Below are 18,789 nucleotides of genomic sequence, written 5' to 3' on the forward strand. Positions count from 1 at the left end.
ATATTTGATCTGTGATCTCAAATTGGGTCATGACCCACAGGTTAGGAACCACTGACCTAGACAAATATAACTGGATAGCTCTGACTCCCTGGAATGCCTGATTCAGTCAATCTGAAGTCAAAGTTGACGATGTATATGTTCAAAAGGTTAGTTTGTGGAGCTGCTGAGTTGGTCCAGAAACACCTTTTAGGAACTTACAGGAGGGACTAAGGCAGCAAGAGGAGGGAACCTCCATCCCAGCCCCCAAGCTAGCTGGCTACTCTTTACAGTCATTAAAGTGAGAAGTAGCAGTTTATTCTGCTCTATGGCAGTGGCTTAGCCTCAGCTAGCACTTTGGCTTGAAGAGTTCTAACAGCAAGGAAAGTAAAAGTTATGATGTTAAAACTTCTCCATTTATACCAATGCAGCTTACACCCTCTTGGCTTCAAAGAGATTTTCCTACAAGGGAAAATGGCTTGGATCACTGTATTGATGACAGCAAGATCAGTTCCTCACAGTACCTCATTAAAAGAGTCCTGAATTCCATTTTGGCGACATGTTGAGGTTAAACAGTTTACCATCCAATCAGGCAGTTCAGCTATTTTCTCCAGCTTCAGCCCCAGCCACATGTGGCTAACCCAAGGCTCCCACAGCAAATAAAAAAATTCCAACTGATACAGAAACCCTTTCTAAATAGTTTGGAGGGGGTGGGCCAGTCTCTCTTTATCCACTTGTCCCTCTATATTCTGTGAATACAAAGGGATTAAAAAAAAGCACTGATTTTTTTACACCTTGTTTTTTGTTTTGCATAGATCTTACATATTCTTTGCATTAATTAGTCATCAATTATTTAGTAATCTAAGCAAGTAGTATGGCCTTTGACATGTTGGGTAATGAGTAAAACTGGTAAATTACCCATGGGAAGATAAAATTCTATCCTAATCTCTTTCTTGGGAAAAAAAAAATCAATAGTGATTAATATCTTCCCCCAAACATTCCCAGTATCAAAAGGAGATGGGTAGGTGGGTTTGGAAGAGGAAGGAGATGGGTAGGTGGGTTTGGAAGAGGAAGGAGATGGGTAGGTGGGTTTGGAAGAGGAAGGAGATGGGTAGGTGGGTTTGGAAGAGGAAGGAGATGGGTAGGTGGGTTTGGAAGAGGAAGGAGAAGGGGCAAAGTACCTGACAAACTGGCTGAATAAGGCTGTTGTGTTCCGGATGATGCGGGCAGCCTGGGACTCTTCCTGCTGGCACCTCTGCAGTGTTAATCCGTCATCCATGTGGCCTTCCTGATGGAGTATGACCTACCCACAGGGCATGGGAACGAGTCCAGGTTACACATTACTCCATAGTTGGGCCACCCACATTCTCTATAAATTTTTTTTTCAATTCTTTTCCCTAGCCAAGCTCCCCCGAGTCCATTTTAAAAACGGGACATTAACAAAGTTATTTTGCCCATACGTCCCATTACTGACATGTGAATTATTCCCACAACCTGGTAGTTTGATGAGAAAAAAATTTTATGTGCCACTATGGTATGAGCTACAATAAATTTCCTAGGCCGATTGAAGGGGGAAAGCTTACTTTCATAATAGACTTTTTTTTCCTCTCCCTCTCTTAAAAATGAACACAGGGGCTTACCCTTGAAAATGGGGAAAGTCCCTGTGTTAAGGGTCTCCATATGTAAACTGGGCATGAACAATTCAAAGCAAAGCTCTCCGGGGATCAGGCTTTGCTTTCTCTTCCGAAGGACAGCTACATGGGTTAGTTCAGTAACAGATGGACAAGGGGAAATGGATTAAGGTGAGAGCGTGTTTCTTATGAAGGTGATTCTAGAGCTTGGGCTCTTATCAGGTGACATTTCTTTCGGTCCCATGCTGCTACTTGCCAGCAGAGTGACTTTAGGGTGAGTTATTTAACTGCTCTGCTCCCAGTTCACTGTTGTTGATGTGTGTTTATCTCAAAGGGCTGTTTGGGGATTTAGGTGATTTACATATAAATTAAAATGACTTCTAGGAAGTAAAAGGTGATCAAGCACTGTTTATTATCTAGGCAATAATTACTGATCTTTGGCCAGTTGTGTAGGAGCTATTCGAATTTACCATCTCCAAGGGCATCATGACGCATCTGGGGGAAAGCTAGCAGCCTTTGGAGCTCACTAGCTTTTCCTCTTAACTAGGTCAATATGCCCAGATGGTAAAGGGGATGGTCTGACCCTGGTTCAAGTTAAGGTCAAATCCTGAGCTTGTGGAAATGAGGAGAGAGACAGTGTAGAGTTCTGTAGTCCAGTCTGTGTGTCGGGATTTTTAGTTTAAAAACCAAAGTTTATTTTCCTTTTCATGTGAAAATCTCTTTCTTATATTTTTCCTCATTTGGCTATAGCCTAATATAAGGAATTCACATAAGAAGTAGGATACAGGTTTGCAGAAGTTTGTGCAATCCTTAAAAAGAAACTTGACATCTTATGTGCATAAAGATTAAGCATAACACAGGAGGCCTAACCATTGGACTCCCCAGCTTTTAGTGCCATTACTCCTCCAGGCCTTCCTGGCATCTGGTTAACAATGTGCAATTTAGCAACACTTTCCTACTGTGTATCCTTTGTGTTGCTCCCAGTTTTCTGGTCCTGAACGACCAGTATTCTTAGAGTTTGTTCAGATAACACTGGACAGACAAACAGGAATGTAATGAGGACTGATGGATGTCTCCAGGCCCTTAGACTATGACTCTCACAGAGGCACCGCTGATGGGAAAGAGTGACCAAGGGACCATTCTTTTTTTTAAGACAAATTGAACATATATTTTTAAATGGGGTTATTGAACATACAATAACTGTTGTGATTTATGCTAGATACAGAGAGTACAGTAAGAAAAACACAATGCTCTTAGTTGTCTATTGAAAAGGCCTTTATCTTTTATAGAAATCCCAATGTCTCTAGAGTTTTAATACCATACTCTTTTACTTGACATTTTATTGATGTACTTTTATTAATAAAATAGTATGGACGGATGTTTCCATGTATATTTTATCATATCATATATTTAACATATAATAAAATATCCTTTTTAAATTATTTTATTTATTCACTTTTTATCCTGCTCACTGCTCCTCTCCCAGTCACCTCCTTCCCCCGGTTCTCCTCTGAGAGGTGAGAGCTCCCCTGGAAATCCCCTACAACCCAGCACATCAAGTCTCTGGGGGACAAGGTGCATCCTCTCCCACCGATGCCAGACAGATAGCTCCTGTTCCAGTTGTTTGGGACCCACATGAAGATCTGCACATCTGCTACATATGCATGGGGAGGCCTACATGTAGCTCATGTATGTTCTTTGCTTGGTAGCTCAGTCACTGAATGCTGCAAGGGGACGATTTCTTTTACCATGAGCTCTGTTTGTCGATTTCTTCATGTGGTTGTCCTTTCTATGTTTTATTAACTTCATATAGATCTGGACATTTTAGAGAGAAAAATTAACCTGTTCTTATATGAAACATAGCATGCCTTGCCTGTCAATGACTAACTATTAGAATATCACATAGAAGATGTCTCTCCCAAATTCACATACATGTTCAAGCCGTCAGATGGGCCTGTGGGCAGGAAAAGGCACACTACATCAATGTAGTCCAGCATTCCATGTAGACAGAATCCCTTTCCATCTAGAGGTGCAGCTTTGAGCTCTGAAATTCTATTCTAGCATTATTATGGCTATAATAAATGCATAAACCCATATGGTCTGTCAAAATACCACACTACTCTATAGAGGACTGGGATAGGCTAGCAGAGGGTGGGCTGGACAGATATTTTCAGTTTCTCTTACTCTCAGAGTGAAGCTCTCTGTCTTAGACTGATGGCCCCATGAGGACTCGGGGCCATCCTAATACAGGAGACAAGAATTGTCAAGTTTTTCTCCTTCAGATTATCTGACCCTCTGTATCTTTGCCTTACTTTTTCCCATCACAGCTGTTTGCTGTCTTGCCCACATAGCCCACACACAAACAGCTCTGGTCCTATTGGAAACTGCATGTAAAATTTCCGGCTGTGTCTACAGCCAACTTGACTTAGGAATCTTTGTCATAGACATCCCATCAATACTGGCTGACACTGTATCTATACTCCATCTCTCCACCATAATGGAGCTGACCTATGACCTCTTCCTCTAGTCTACAGATAAGGATCACAAGATCAAAATGGGTTTGCTTTCATGTCCCCACATTCTGCTTTGACCAGCAGAGCTCACATTCAAATGATCTTGTTTGGTGAAACCTTCCAATTAACGCGTAGTATGATACCAGTCTCCTAAAATAACCAGCATTCAGAGACACTGTCATTATTGCTTTAGGTCAATATGGCAGAAGTATTGTTCACAGTATTTCCTATAACCTTATTCTAGGTCTCTTTGACTAGTCAAGCCTGAACTTTGAAAGATTTGTTTTTCCAAGAAAATTATACTTTTGGCATCTATCCTCTGGTTCCTATTAAAAAAAAAAAAAGAATTGCTATTATGGAAAATGACCTTGTGGGGAAAAGATGCTACAAGTATCCAAGCCAGCCTCCTGCTATGACATGCTATGATGCACTACTCGAGTCTGGATACATGTCTGTGGGAAGAACATTAACTCCCATCTCTCTGCACATTGGCAGCCTCATTGTTGTGCAAACTGTATTGTCTCCACGGAGATTCTAGTCATTCTTCTGTCTTATGAAAATAGCATAATAACTCCATTATCCACTTAAGTGAAGTGAGCAATGGTGTGGATAATCCCAGAATAGTGGAACTATTAAGAGTTATTGAGGCTGGGTTTCACAATGAATCAAGCATGTTCCAGCTCTTTTATACAGAATTGTCATGTATAGTCTTAAAAAAAATTGAAAATGGGGTTACAGTGAGTTACCAAATTAGCCTAACTTACTACAGAAATATTGTATAACCTGTCACAGGGCCACTCTTTAGAGTAGTAAAGGGTAAAACATAATCTTGCCTACCAGGTCCTCAGAATTACTCCTACTGCCTATTTCTTTCTTTCCCACTCCCTGTAAAGATAAATAAATAAACAAACAAACAAACCCTGGATAACCATCAGACCCTTTACCTTTCTTTTCAGAGGTCCCAGGCGGGAAGTTTTGGCATCTTGTGCTTTGTAGGTGACCCAAAGGCCACTGGCTACGTGCTGAACAAAGCAGACAGAATCCCCATACTTGATTTCTGGAACCCCCATGCCTTCCATATCTCTCTTGTGACTGGAATCTAATTTCTCCTTGATTTCCTATTCCACACACACAAAAAAACAGGGAAACAAACAAATGTAGACATGCCTGATTACATAGCAATTCAATATATAGAACAAATCACTTGTGCAGAATCCATAAGACAAAAAACTATATCTGGATATTCATGTCACCAAGGGATTTTAGAAAGTCCGGCTTCCCTTATCTGTGTTAATTTAAAAAACCAATGCTTTGAAGTTTTGGCCACTTGTGAGATGTGTAAAACCATAGAAAATGAAGCAGCTGGTGGTTCCTTATTTCATTCTGATTTTAAACTCTTCTCTACTACATTTCTACTTCTCTCACCCAACATAATGTCAACAAGTAACTTTTAAGTGGTCAGTTAAGTCATTTTCAGTAATTGATACCATCCATAATTTAAATGCTTATCTTCCACAAATACCACAATTTAGGAGCTCAAAATACCATCTGTCAATGTAATAGTCACAACAGCCATGGAATGACAATGGTGTACATGTCTGTAGACCAAGGAGTGAATAATAAAGAACTGATATTTTTTACACAATGGACTATTATTCAGCTGTTAAAATATAAAATTAGGAAATTCACGGGTCAATGGGCGGAGCTGGAAACAATCATTCTCAGTGAGATCACCTAGACCCAAAAAGTCAAACCTCTCATGTGTGGATGTTAGTTTTGAGTCTCCTGATACGTGTCTTCTATTTTGAATACTTATAGAGTGAGGGTTATGGGAACTCTAAAGGGAACAGTGAGAGTTCAGTGGTATAGAGTGTTAAAGAAAAATAGTGGAGAAATGGTTAAGTGAGAGTTAGGAATGGGAGGGAGGGCAGTAGAAAATATGAGGAGGAAGAAATAGGCTCCTTTTTGACCTTTTGAAAAAGTCATATGGAAATCTACTACTATGTAAGAACATTTGTACACACATGCACATGGGTATACATAGACACACAGGGGTGTGGAGGGAGGGAGAAAAAAAGACACAGATAAAGATTTATATATATGAGAGACAGGGAGAGAGGGAGGGAGGGAGGGGGAGGAGGAGGTATAGAGAGAAAGAGAGAGAGAGACTGAGAATATATAACTAGGGTGGCAATGTCCTTATTAGACACCAGCAAACAAATTAAAAGCTCAGTGCCAGGAATGAGTTATTTCTTTTGCAGTTTTTGGCCAGTGAGGGTCCATAGATCTGCAACTGGGAAGGCCTGGCAAGAGAACACTATTAAAACACATTGTATGAAATTTTTTAAAGAACTAATAAAAAGATAAAAAAACAAGTCACAACAAAGACTTTTAACAAGTAGGGGCCACTACTGTATTTTAAAGTAAACTTGCCGTTTGTATATTAGTCTCTTAGAGCTATGTTGTAATTGGGATCTTACATGTTCCTCATTGGTCATGTGTTAGAGGTACTGGGGCACTAGGAGGTGCTGGAATGTTTGCTGAACAGCCCGGTGATAGAATTAGGTCTTATGGTATGCTTCCAATGAACATAGAAGCGCCCTGGGCTCTCTTTTTGTGTCTGGCTGCCATGGGGTGAATAGCCTTTTTTTTTTTTTTTTTGCCACACATATCCTGTCAAGATAGGTACTCTGGCCTCACTGCAGAGCTCAGAATAGTGGAGCCAGCTTACTGTGGACTGAGAACTCAGACTGTGAATCTCAATCCACCTTTCCTTCTTCCAGCCTTCTCAGCTATGTGTTCAAGGGGAAGAGAGTCTGGTGCAGGGCTCCCTTAGCTGTGGTCCCAGTCATTCCATTCTATCTCCTCTGTTTCTCTACCTGCTCTCTATTATGGAAACAGGAACATGACCTAGGAGGGCATCCTGAGACAACCTGATGTGCCTGCCGCATGAAATAGGTGCATAGTGACTTTCTTCCTTTCTTCATCAATTAGGGCCTCTCTGGTTTGCTTCTAAGAAGTCGTAGTCTATTTCCATCTCTTGTTGCTACCTTGCATTAAATTGCTCAGTCATAAAGGCTGTTAACTAGGCCGCACTTTGAATTTTTTTTTTCAGAATGAAAACTGGTGGCATGCTATTCCCTGTGATTACGATAGTCCTCTTCATTGTAATGACAGGCCTCATGTGTAGTGAGCCCTTACCAGGCACTAACTGTAACTGCTATACGGGTTCAGGTAGTAACTTTTTATAGCAAAGCTTCTGATGGAGCTACAAATGTTGTCCTAGTTCTACTGATTAAAAAATAAATAAATAAATAAAAGAAATAATTTGCCCAAGGTCACCCAAGGAGTAATGTCAGAATGTAGTTGAGAGGTAAGGAACCGGGAAGAATTAGGGAAGGGGAAACCTTAATCAGAAAATATTATATGAAAGAGTATTTTTCCAATAAAGCTATAACAAAATAAAAAGTCTACTGTTATTTATATAAGAAAAACAAATACAAATAGAAAAGTAGGGCAGGAAGTTAGGAAAGAGATGTGATTGGGGTGGGGTCATGAATGAAATAGGAGATGGGAAGGGGGAGGGTATGGTCAACATACACTGCCTATGTTGGGACATTTCAGAGAAAAACATTGAAAACTAAAAATATTCATCTCCTGCATCTGTGTTTCTTCAGTTAGTCTAAATGGGAGTCAGCCTTCAATTCCTCCTTCAGACGCCACATCATCTATGAGGCTAGTGAGTGTTGCCACTGCATCTCTGCATTGCCTCATCCCTCTGTGAAGCACTTAGCATCTCATAACAAATCTAGGAAAGGAATCAGGCCAATTAATTGTGGATTCTTAATAGAGAGCTCAGCACCTATGTGACTCATGGAACATAGTGTGAGGCACATGTAAATCAAGGTGATTTTTCCATTCATATAGATTTAAAGCTCATTTCCATTCATATGTACTCATTTCCCACTTCAGCTCTCACTTCTCTTCCTTCAGACTTTCATAAAATGAAAATCAGTTACTTGATACACACATAATATATTAATTTGAGTGGTATTAATATTTCATAAGAAAATTCCTTATTTTGAATGTGTGCTGAGACGTTACCAGAAATGTTTAAAAATTCCTCATTTCTCACAATGAACATATTCAAAAGAAACACATTTCTGATTTCTGTAACACACACAGATAGGAAAACAGATTTTGATATATCAGGGTGTTCTATATAGGCAATTGGCCAAGAATACATCCATTCTATGAAACAATGCACATTTGATTTCCATCACAGAACTATTCATAGTTCTAAATAAGTTTCAGTCAGTAACAGGATTTATAATGTCACTTTTTTATCTGTTGCCTAATCTCTTGCTATAGTCAATACTCTAAAATAGAAACAATACAAAGACAACTGCTAAATATGGTAATCACACTGATTTCTAAAAACTCCTGGTAAAAATAATGCATGTGATCAACTAGAATTTTATTCCCCTCCCTCTCTTGTTTAATTAAATATGGCTTTTCCAAAATAATGTAGGAGGATCCATTTCCTATGGTCACTGAAACAAGCAAGCCATAATTCTCTGGAGTGTCTGTGGCCTCACTTTTATGAAACAACCTCACCGTTCAAAGTTCTCTCTAGTGGTCACTGTGGAGGCCTCTTCTCATTTAGAGGAAGAATAACAAGAAAATCTGGATATCAGACCATGTCTGCAAACATGAAACCTACTCTACCTGACCAGCAATTCACCACATTGACAAATTATGGAGGAATGACTGTGGCCACAAATGAAGTCACCCTGTTGCTAGAAATGGCACTTTCCTGAAGGACAAGGCTACCCTAATTGCCCTCTTTCTGTTCCCAAGTTCTAAGAGAACACAGTCTATTTCTTAGGTAACATAAGACTTAACAAAAGTGGTTTATGAGCAATGGCTTTCTCATGGTCAGTGTTGGGGATCCCACCCAGGGCTCCCCACATTCTTCACCACTGAGTCATGCCACAGTTCTGAGAACTTATCCTAATGTACCAAATGCTCCCTTTTCTTTGGAATTTTATTGACATTATCACTTGACTCAACGGATCACTCTGTGATTTTTCAATGTTAATGTTTGTATTCTAACCTTTCCTTCATATTTTGATATTTGACACCTTGGAAACTTATCTAAATAGGGAGAGACCTGGAGTTCTTAAACATAACAAAAGGCTCCAAGGCATATTTGCTACATGCACACTGAACAATCCAGAACCAGCCTTCCTCTATAAGAACCTGCACACCTCAGGAGACAAGCTCCCTTGGCATTATCATCTCAAAGTCAGTTACTAGGGAGCTAGGAACAACTCTACAGCTTAAAGCATGCAAAAATTACTCCAATTAGCAATTGTCTTTTTTTGCCCATGAAAATTCCAGTAAAAATAACATGTTAGACTCTAAGTCCCTCCCAGTCCCACCCCCCACTCAGGCCTCCTGATGGGTAGTGGTGCTTTGATGAATGGCCCTACTTTTAATGCTAGGACTTGTGAGAATAAAAAACATGTTTCCAGATCTTCCCTGTGTAGCTTCTGGTAGCATGTGACTAACCGGCACAGAAGGAACACAGGACAACAAGCAAGCCCTTCCCACACCCAGAGCCAGGAGACACCTCTCGCTTCTCTAGTCTCATGGCCTCATAATACCTATAGGACCTGTCTTGCTTAGGACCAGCTGACTCCTTAAAACAGCAAAAGGCTAGCCTGGAGCCTCTCCTTTCACATGCAAGCCAATAATCCAGAGGCAAGAATCCAATTCAACTCTTTTAGAGTTGACATACTCTGTGCCACCACTCCCTCATCCTAACCACCAGGGCCAAGTGCAATCCTATTATGAGTCTTGTGTTTTAAAAAACCTGCTGAAGACACTCAAATCCACCCACTTGAAACCTGCTTATCCTTCCCACCTAATCCCTTTCTATGGGGACAACAAAAAGATTCTTTCTCCCATCTCCCTGTGTTAGCTAGTTTTATGTCAACCTGACACAGACTGTAGTCATCTGAGAAGATGGAACCTCAATTGAAAAAAATGTCACTACCAGACTGGCCTTTGGGGCATCTTTTAAAAGTAATGGTTGATGAGGGAGGGCCCATCTAACTATGAGTTCGAACATAGGAAGGTAGTCCTGGTGTGGTAAGAGAGCAGGCTGAGCAAGCCATAAAAAGAAAGCCAGTAAATGAGCACTCCTCCGTGTCCTGTGCTTCAGCTACTGTCTCCAGGCTCCCTGACTTCCTGCTCTACCTTCCATAGATGATGCACCAGAACGGTAACCAATAAAATATAGTTTCAAAGCCAATGGCTTTCTAGACCATAGCTTTACCATTTCTGCTGAAGAGAAAAATCTACACTTGAATGCACAGGAAAGACCTTTGTGTTGGCACAGGAGCCACCTCCCCCAGAAACAAAGGCTGTCTCAAAGAGAACAGAAATTTGCTTTTGCATTCAGTGTGGTGCTGTCCTTGAAATAGATTGCAAATAATTTGTTTTATTGTTCATCAGGTATTCGATTGGCATGTCTCTATATTGATATCATCTTTGCCTGTTGATGGTTTTGAAAAGAAACAGTTTACTTGTCCTGATGCATGTTGAAAGACAATAAACATTATTTTCTACTTTGACAACTATGAAGGAAATGCTCATGATCACACTCCAACTGACATAGTAGCATTTGGCGTAGATGATCAAGTTGCTATTCTCTAGAAATAATATCTGCTCAATACCTACTATACTCAGGTATCTTGCTAAGTCTCCTACAATACCAACACCCAAAGTGCTATACTTAAAATGTATCTCTACAAACATTTTCTCTAACCCTTCCAAAGGCCATACTGCTTTTTACCAACTTACTTTATTCAGGATAAACTGGGACCTGTATTAGTTCAACAGCTTGCTTAAGGCCACATAGTTAGAAAGCAAAACAGAATCTAAACCAGGTATGATTCCCCAAACCCATTTTATCAGATTTATTTGAATGGCTTTTCTTTTTTTTTATTTTATTTTATTTATTTATTTATTTATTTTTTACAACTTTATTTGAAAAAACAAAGATAAATGTACAGATTTTAAGCATTTTTGCATAAAAGTATACAATACATTTTTGTCAGTACTTGGTTTTTTTTTTAAAGGTTTGATAGTGTGATTAAGATCTTACTAGTTACAATGAGCATAAAGTACATGTAAAACAAGATGTAACCTGGAAATAGTCAAAGTTTTCTTGGTGTGTAAAGATTTTTTTTTTTTTTTTTTTTTTTTACAATGAGCAAACAGTACATGTAATACAGGGTGTAACCCAGAATTTGTCAATGTGTTCTTGGTGGGTAAGGATTGAGCAAAACTTTTTTTTGTTGTTGTTTTGTTTTGTTTTCTTTTTTTTTTTGGACTTCACACAGTCTGTGAGTTATTTCTGGGGCAGTGTGAGCCTCTGGGGTTAGCATCCCACTATCAGTGACTGCATATTATGTCTGTTCTTTTGTGACTGGGTTATCTCACTCAGGATGATATTCTCTAGATGCAGCCATTTTCTTAAGAATTTGGTTAAGTCATTGTTTCTGGTGGCTGAGTAGTATTCAATTGTGTAAATGTACCACAATTTTTGTATCCATTCATCTACTGAAGGACATCTGGGTTCTTTCCAGCTTCTGGCTATTATAAATAGAGCTGCTATGAACATTGTGGTGCATGTATCTTTGTTGTGTATTAAAGTGTCTCTGGGGTATATGCCCAGAAGTGGAATAGCTGGGTCTTCAGGTAGTACTATGTCCAATTTTCTGAGGTATCGCCACACTGATTTCCAGAGTGGTTGTATTAGTTTACAACCCCACCAACAGTGGAGAAGTGTTCCTCTTTCTCCCGCAACCTCGCCAGCATCTGTTGTCATCTGTGTTTTGGATCTTGGCCAATCTGACTGGTGTGAGGTGGAATCTCAGGGTTGTTTTGATTTGCATTTCCCTGATGGCTAAGGATGTTGAGCACTTCCTCAGGTGTTTCTCAGCCATTGAATGGTTTTTCTATTAGCATAGATAAGTAATTAATTGTATCAATGCCTTAGCTATTTAAAGGCCAATATAAAGAAATGGTTGAAATACATACTCTGACTTTATGAGAAAAGCAGCCACCAGTTTATACAAACTTTAGAAGTTACACACAGAAAGCAGTTACAAACATGTGACACAGTATGCATTCAAAGGACAACTGGAGCTGGGTCTAATCTTTGTCACTTTCTTTGTAAAGCCACCAATAGTCACAGTATTCATCCTGGTGACATGTTTCATTCTTAACCAACTTCAAACATCTTGTCACTAAACATCCTAGTGAAGCTGTTTCCACAATCTTCTATTTAAAGGCGTTACTTCTTATCATTGTTTTCATTTTCCAAATATGAGTATTTTGCCTGTACTTATCTAGGTGTAGTATGTGTGTGTGTGTGTGTGTGTGTGTGTGTGTGTCTGTGTGTGTGTGTGTGTGTGGTGTGTGTGTTGTGTGTTGAGTGTGTGTGTTGATGTGTGTTGTGTGTGTGTTGTGTGTGTGTGTTGTATGTGTGTGTATATGTATAGAACTTGCAAAAGCCTGAAGTGGACATCAGATCCTCCCCATAACTGAAGTTAAAGATGGCCATGAGCCACCTTGAGGGTATTAGGAATGCAACCTGACTCCTCTGTAGGAGCAGTAAGGGCCCTTCACTGCTGAGCTATCTCTCCAAGTTGTATCCTCTTAATTTCTCAATATTGGGATAAGATTCTAACAGAAGGACCCTCTAGAGGCCATACTCCAGCCATAGCAGTGGGGCTCTGGAAGGGGATGACATTCTGGTAAGATGAGAAGATGAGGCAAGGGAGAAGTTGATAAAAAGTAATGACTAAAGATAACACCCTACAGGTCCATGCTCTTCAAAAATCCCAATGTTAACAGAGTTTCTGCAGGAAAAGATGCCTCGGGGCATCTGTCTTATGGAGAAATGATGTGGTGAATGCAAAGCCTGCATCTTAAAGTAATCATTTTAGTATTGGTGAGAAAGGTGGATGGAAAGGTAGTATGGCTGGAGATGGGTGAGCTGTAAGTTATGGCAATAATATGGAGGAAGAGCTTCTAATTCACACATATTAGTTTAATTGTGTTAAATTATAACACATCCAAGGATGCTGTAAAAAAAATATCTTTTGAACATACATTGTAAGCATCCAAAATATTTCAGAGAAAGAGTAAGGATAATGGAACCCATTAACAGGAACCGAGGGAAGCATTTAGGGAAGTTCATAATTAGCCTACTTCTGCCTGTCTAGCTGTCTATCCAGAAACTATGAGGAATCAGCTTTGGGTTCACTACAGCAATATAGTCCTCTCATGAATACCTCATCTAGATTAAAGATCCTAATATTGTCTTACAAACAATTATTGCCTGTAGGATGCGGCAAAGAGCCTGGAGGGCCATGGGGCTGGTAACAAAGCGTCTGTTGGGTGGGAAGACAAGGCTGTCCTTCTGCTGGTCACAGCATGTTAGGGAGTGGGTCCATCTGCCTCAGTAGGGAAGCACACTTCCTGAGAAAAAGCCCAAATTTCTATTTTCATCTTTGGAACACCACCCTCAGGTCAGCAACCCAACTTCCACTTTATGGATTAAAACGAACAGTTTCAGAGGTCACCTTCCTGGTCTTCTTTAATTCTCAAAATAATCCTTCAAAATGTACTTCTTTATCCCTATTTTTATAAAAAGACATATCAAGGTTGAACAGCAAATGACAGCGTTAAGGTTCAAATCCAGATTTCTCCCACTTCACAGCCTGTGGTTTTCCTTGACTGCCTGCTTCTGTTCGGTTCACTTTGAACAACAAAGGCTTGGGAAAACATCCATTAGAGAAGTCTAAATTCTTTGTAGTTTCTAATTTAAAGTGACTGGGCAGTATGTGGTGGTGCCTTTAGATATTTAGATCATTTGTTTGTTTTCTCCTCTCTCCTTCCTTTGCTCTACCACCTGTGTCCAACTTGGTGACATTGTGACAGAACTTCATTATCTACAAAGGCCACCCTTGAGAACCATGTGATTCAATCACGAAATAAAACAAAGACCCAAACCCTTGTGATGTTTTAAGTTAGTTCACTTTTCTTGTGTGTTGAGTCACAATCACAGCTCTTCAATGCCACATGAGCATTAGAAATGCCTGCATCCTTCTCCTTTTCATGTGATGACTTCATGAAGAAACAGTCAGAGGAAAGAGGGTCACTGATAAAACCCAACTTCAGCACCACTTTATCCATGTGTACTAGGAGCCCAGCTGTTCCTTTGTTTAAAGGTGCTTTCAGACTGTTGAGGTTAAAGAGCTAGGAAAAAGCAAGATGAACTGTTGAGGTTTGGTCTGTTGGTATGGATTGTAATACTAATACTGGCCCCCTGGTTGCCTCCAGGGTTGAAGAAATCCCAAGTGCACCAAGAGAAGCTATCTAACCTTGCCTCTCAAGTTATCTCTGTTAGATTAATAAAGATGCCTACAGCCTGTAGCTGGGCAAAGAAAGGTAGGTAAGACTTTAGTTCTCAGGGTTGGGATCTGAAGCAGAGACCACAAGAGAGAGAGAGAGAGAGAGGAGAGTGGAGAGGAAGACACTTGGGGTGAGGGATCATGAAAACATGGCCATGAAGGCTGGCTAGTTGGAGTAAGAGTGACCCAGATAGAACACAGGGGTATTTATAGGGAAGCAGACAAAATAGCAACAGAGGGTTGATATCTGCCCAGCTCTTCTGCTGTCTTTGGCTTATTACAAATATAAAGGTTTTGTGTTTTTTATCTGAAAACTAAATGATCAAAGGCAGGGTAGAAACTCCCAATTAATATTAATATTTACCTAAACATGGAGCAAGAATGCAATGGTTAATACATAAGAGTTATTTGATAGTTGTTTCCTAAATTCATATTGAGTACAAATTTCTTCCAAGTGAGAACACTGATAGTTCTCTTTCCTTATACAATAAAATAGGCAAAAATGGGAGAGTATCTCCATATATCAAGACTGATTCTTAAAAGTACATATAGAGAGACAATAAAATACATGGCTACGCATAATCAAGCCTGCTTTAATATTATTAATTCAACCTTGCCTGAAAGGAATGCACTGCTGTAAACTGACATTGAAGCATGACATCTAAATAGCATTTGCCATGCCAGAGTAAATATTAAATCACATTATCTGACAATCCTTAGGGAATGGCCTTGCAATGTCAAGCCCGAGGAAAAGGATGGGAAACCAAATTCATAGAAATTTGACTTAGATGTTGAAAATAAAATGCATCTCCCTCCCTGAGTGTGCACAGGGACAAAGATGATAGCAATATGTTTACACCAAGAAGACAGACGCTGTTACAAAGATGCTGGAGGTTAGACTATAAATGAGTTTCACTGTAGACACATTTATATAGTCTGTGGTCATTTCCAACTGTACTTTTTCATATAGTATCCACTGAGACACTGGAATACAGAAACATTGCAGTGGGGGATGTGTATGTTCTCTATCAATGGGACCGCCCACTTGAAGCATGAACAACATTTTTTTTTCTCAGAAGCTGCACCTGATAGTTTTCTAGAAGTATAAGAATGACATCATTAGTGGTGATGTGTAGAGACCAAAGAATGATACAGGAATAGGTTGGCTATGAGAAAACACGTTCGAAGACTAATAAACATACAGTATGTTGGATCTAACAGGAATTACAGGAAAGTGGTAGGAGACACAATGGAGGGGTAGGCAGAGGTCAGATCTAAAAGTGTCTCCATGACAGACTCAAATGTGGTCCAAACAGATTATGAAGTATTTTCCAGGTCTCAGTAAGAACAGGTGGGAGTCAAGACCAGAATCTGGCGATGGTAAAGCTGTGTGATATGGTGCCATATATCCCAGTTTCAGAATAATGTTGGAGTGCTACACTTCAGAGGCAACAACGTACACAAAAACCTCTAATTTGATGTGAATAATCTTGTTGAAGGGGTGGTGTAGGAGCCTGTGTGAAGATCATATTCTGTTCTTTATTCTACATGTTTCATACAGCTTACTCAAAGACCCCAGTTAGGCTTCCCAAGCCAGACTTGGGCCTCTAACTGAGTTTGGTGCTTGGATGTGCTCATTTTCCAGACTTAGTCCCATCCCAGTTTCTTGTTTGTTTGTTTATTTAAAAAGGATCTCTCTATACAGCCCTGGCCATTATGGAACATATTACATAGAGAAGGTTGGCCTCAAACTCCTCTCTGACTCTTTTATGCGTGTGTGTAGGTTCACAGTCTAAGATTCCAAATGTTCCTCCCACACTACATCTCAAAGGGAGGCCCCAATTTCCTGTCGGAACACATACATATGTGTCCTGCTATGGAGCTGAAGTAAGTTCAATTTTGGTTCTTTTATAATGGAAATGAAGGTAACTGGGCTGAGTACTGATGAATTCAGAGTTATTTAAAACCTAATCCAGAAACTCCAGAAAAATGTGAGCATGCTGCCAATTGTACAGGGCAGCATTTATGTCTAGTTCTCTTAAGCTGCTGGCTTCCACAGAACCACAGTGGCTTTTTATACTTAGGTGCTGGCCTCCATCTACATGGAGATGGAAGGACTTGGGGAGATAAATGATGAACTTTGAAAAGATGAAATATATTCAGAGGCTGGAGGTGGTACAAGTGAGAGGCATGTTACAAGGGTCCTATGGTGCTCTGAGACTCTTTAACTTACCCTCAGAAACTATAGCACATTGAAGACCCTTGCTAAGGCCAGAAAATAATTCAATAGATGGGTTCCGTGGGAGCAGGGTCCTGCCAGCTGCATGAGAGGGTGCCTGATTCCTTTGTGTAAATGGAACAGCAAAGGCTTTGTAGCTATTTTTCTAGTCAAGTATATACACATGCAAAAGGATGGGGATAAAGGAGGCAGAAAGCTCAAATAGGAAAGAGCCAAGCTGGCATTCTCAGAAGAGACTTAATAGGTCATCACCTACCACGCTTCCCTTCTCAATCTCTATCTTCTTTCTCCCTCCCCATCTGAAGATCCCCTCTTTTAACATCTCATATCTCAAGGCTAAAAAGGATCCTGCCTACTGCCACTCTAACATTTTTTCGTTTTTTTTAATCCATTATTTTAGCAAGTTGGACTGCCATAAACCACTTCCTGGTAGCCAGACTAATTGCCAAATAGTCAACACCCTTAAGCTAGGAAACCTAAGGAAAAAGGTCTGGTGGTAAAAGGAAAGACATATGCTCAGAAATGGGCATGAAGCTCATGATTTTTAAAGATTTGTGTTATTTATGTGAATGTGTGCACATCTGTGCATGGGTATGGACATAGGCTCAAATGTGTATGCTGGGTACTAATCTCACATCCCTGCCAGGGCAGAATGTCTTTTCAGCTGTGGCGTTATCTCTCCTACCTCTAAACTTGGTGAAAAATTTGATGATTTAAATACAGGTGTGAAAAAAAAAAAGCCTAACTTTTTGTGTGGAAAAATAAAACCTTTAATGCCAAAGTATTTCTCTATCGCAAAGGGCAGATCATAGAACCATGAAGGGGTGAAGGAATCAGAGATATCCCATAGAAAAGTCAGCTGTCAACTGCACACCTCTCTCTGCATAAATAGAACCATCAATAACCTTCCACAGAAATCATGTTGAGAACAGAAATCAAAACCTATTTCTGGGAAAATGCAAAAAAGACTGAAACTAGAGATGAGGTTCCCAAAGGCAAGAGTAGACTGTCTTCTCAGAGGACCAGACGTCCTGATAGCTATGCCTACATCTGTGCTGAACCCTTGCTATGCTTGGATGATCTTTTCAGAACAATCACAAATGGCGGTGTATCCAACTGTCCATCAGAAGTTAGCTCAGCATGCAATCCTGGCTCCAGCCATACCCTGCGTTCAGCTAGGCAGAGCCCAAACCTGACTAAACACTAGGTATTTGAAAAGGTAGTTATGTATGTGCTTTTTCACTTGGACTTAACTACCCAAGAATCTGTAAAGATTTGAGTGAACAGGTCAAAGGCAAGAAATGAGAAGATGAGGAAGTACTGGTAACTGTATACAACAAATGACTTGAAGGTAAGAATATGTACAGAATTATGTCTGAATCTTTAATAAAGGAACTTTCTTACTTTAAATAAATACAGTCTGAACCTCATGCCTTTCTTCATTGTTTTATAGGAGAATAAAACATACAAACTAGAAGTTGTTAAAAATTACATAGATTATACCAATCAATTATGATTTCCTTTAGCCTGCAAGCAATGTTGCCTACTCTGATAACTCTGTGCTTCTAAGAGTTACTAGTCTTGTTGTAGAGATGTTATCCTTCATCCTGGATGACGGTCTCTCAGGAAGCCTTTCTCAAGAGAGAAGAGCCTGATTGTCAGAAGCCGGATTTCACTGTTTTGGTCTCCTTTTTTCTCAGAGAGCTACCGGAAGGACTCCAGTGACTCTCAATTCTAGAGCAGAGTCAGGGTTCATCCATAGAGTCTTACCTTTGATGCTCGGAAGGAGAAGGCTGTGGACTTGGTGTCAGATTTTCCCCGGTCTTGAAGAAGAAGGCCCTGGTCTTCTGTCAAGGCCAGGTAGTGGCCTGTAGTGAGATGCCGCAGTCGGAAAGCCTGGCCCCACCTAATATTACTGCCACTCCAGCTGCCCAAAG

The 18,789-nt window shown here is 40.1% G+C and overlaps 1 protein-coding gene across 2 annotated transcripts in view; it reads right to left on the reverse strand.

Moving 5' to 3' along the window:
• The window catches only part of RYR3 (ryanodine receptor 3), a 523,847-nt gene that overhangs the window by 257,673 nt on the left and 247,385 nt on the right, over window positions 1-18,789 (reverse strand). For both annotated transcript variants that reach the window (XM_080931244.1, XM_080931245.1), the window contains exons 10-12: window positions 18,623-18,779; window positions 5,065-5,238; window positions 1,158-1,279 (exon numbers count right to left, since the gene is read on the reverse strand). In XM_080931244.1, coding sequence (XP_080787370.1) covers window positions 1,158-1,279; window positions 5,065-5,238; window positions 18,623-18,779 — 453 coding nt within the window. The remainder of the gene's footprint in view (window positions 1-1,157; window positions 1,280-5,064; window positions 5,239-18,622; window positions 18,780-18,789) is intronic.

This window comes from Micromys minutus, assembly GCF_963924665.1.
Source record: "Micromys minutus genome assembly, chromosome: 17".
Taxonomy (NCBI): Eukaryota; Metazoa; Chordata; class Mammalia; order Rodentia; family Muridae; genus Micromys; species Micromys minutus.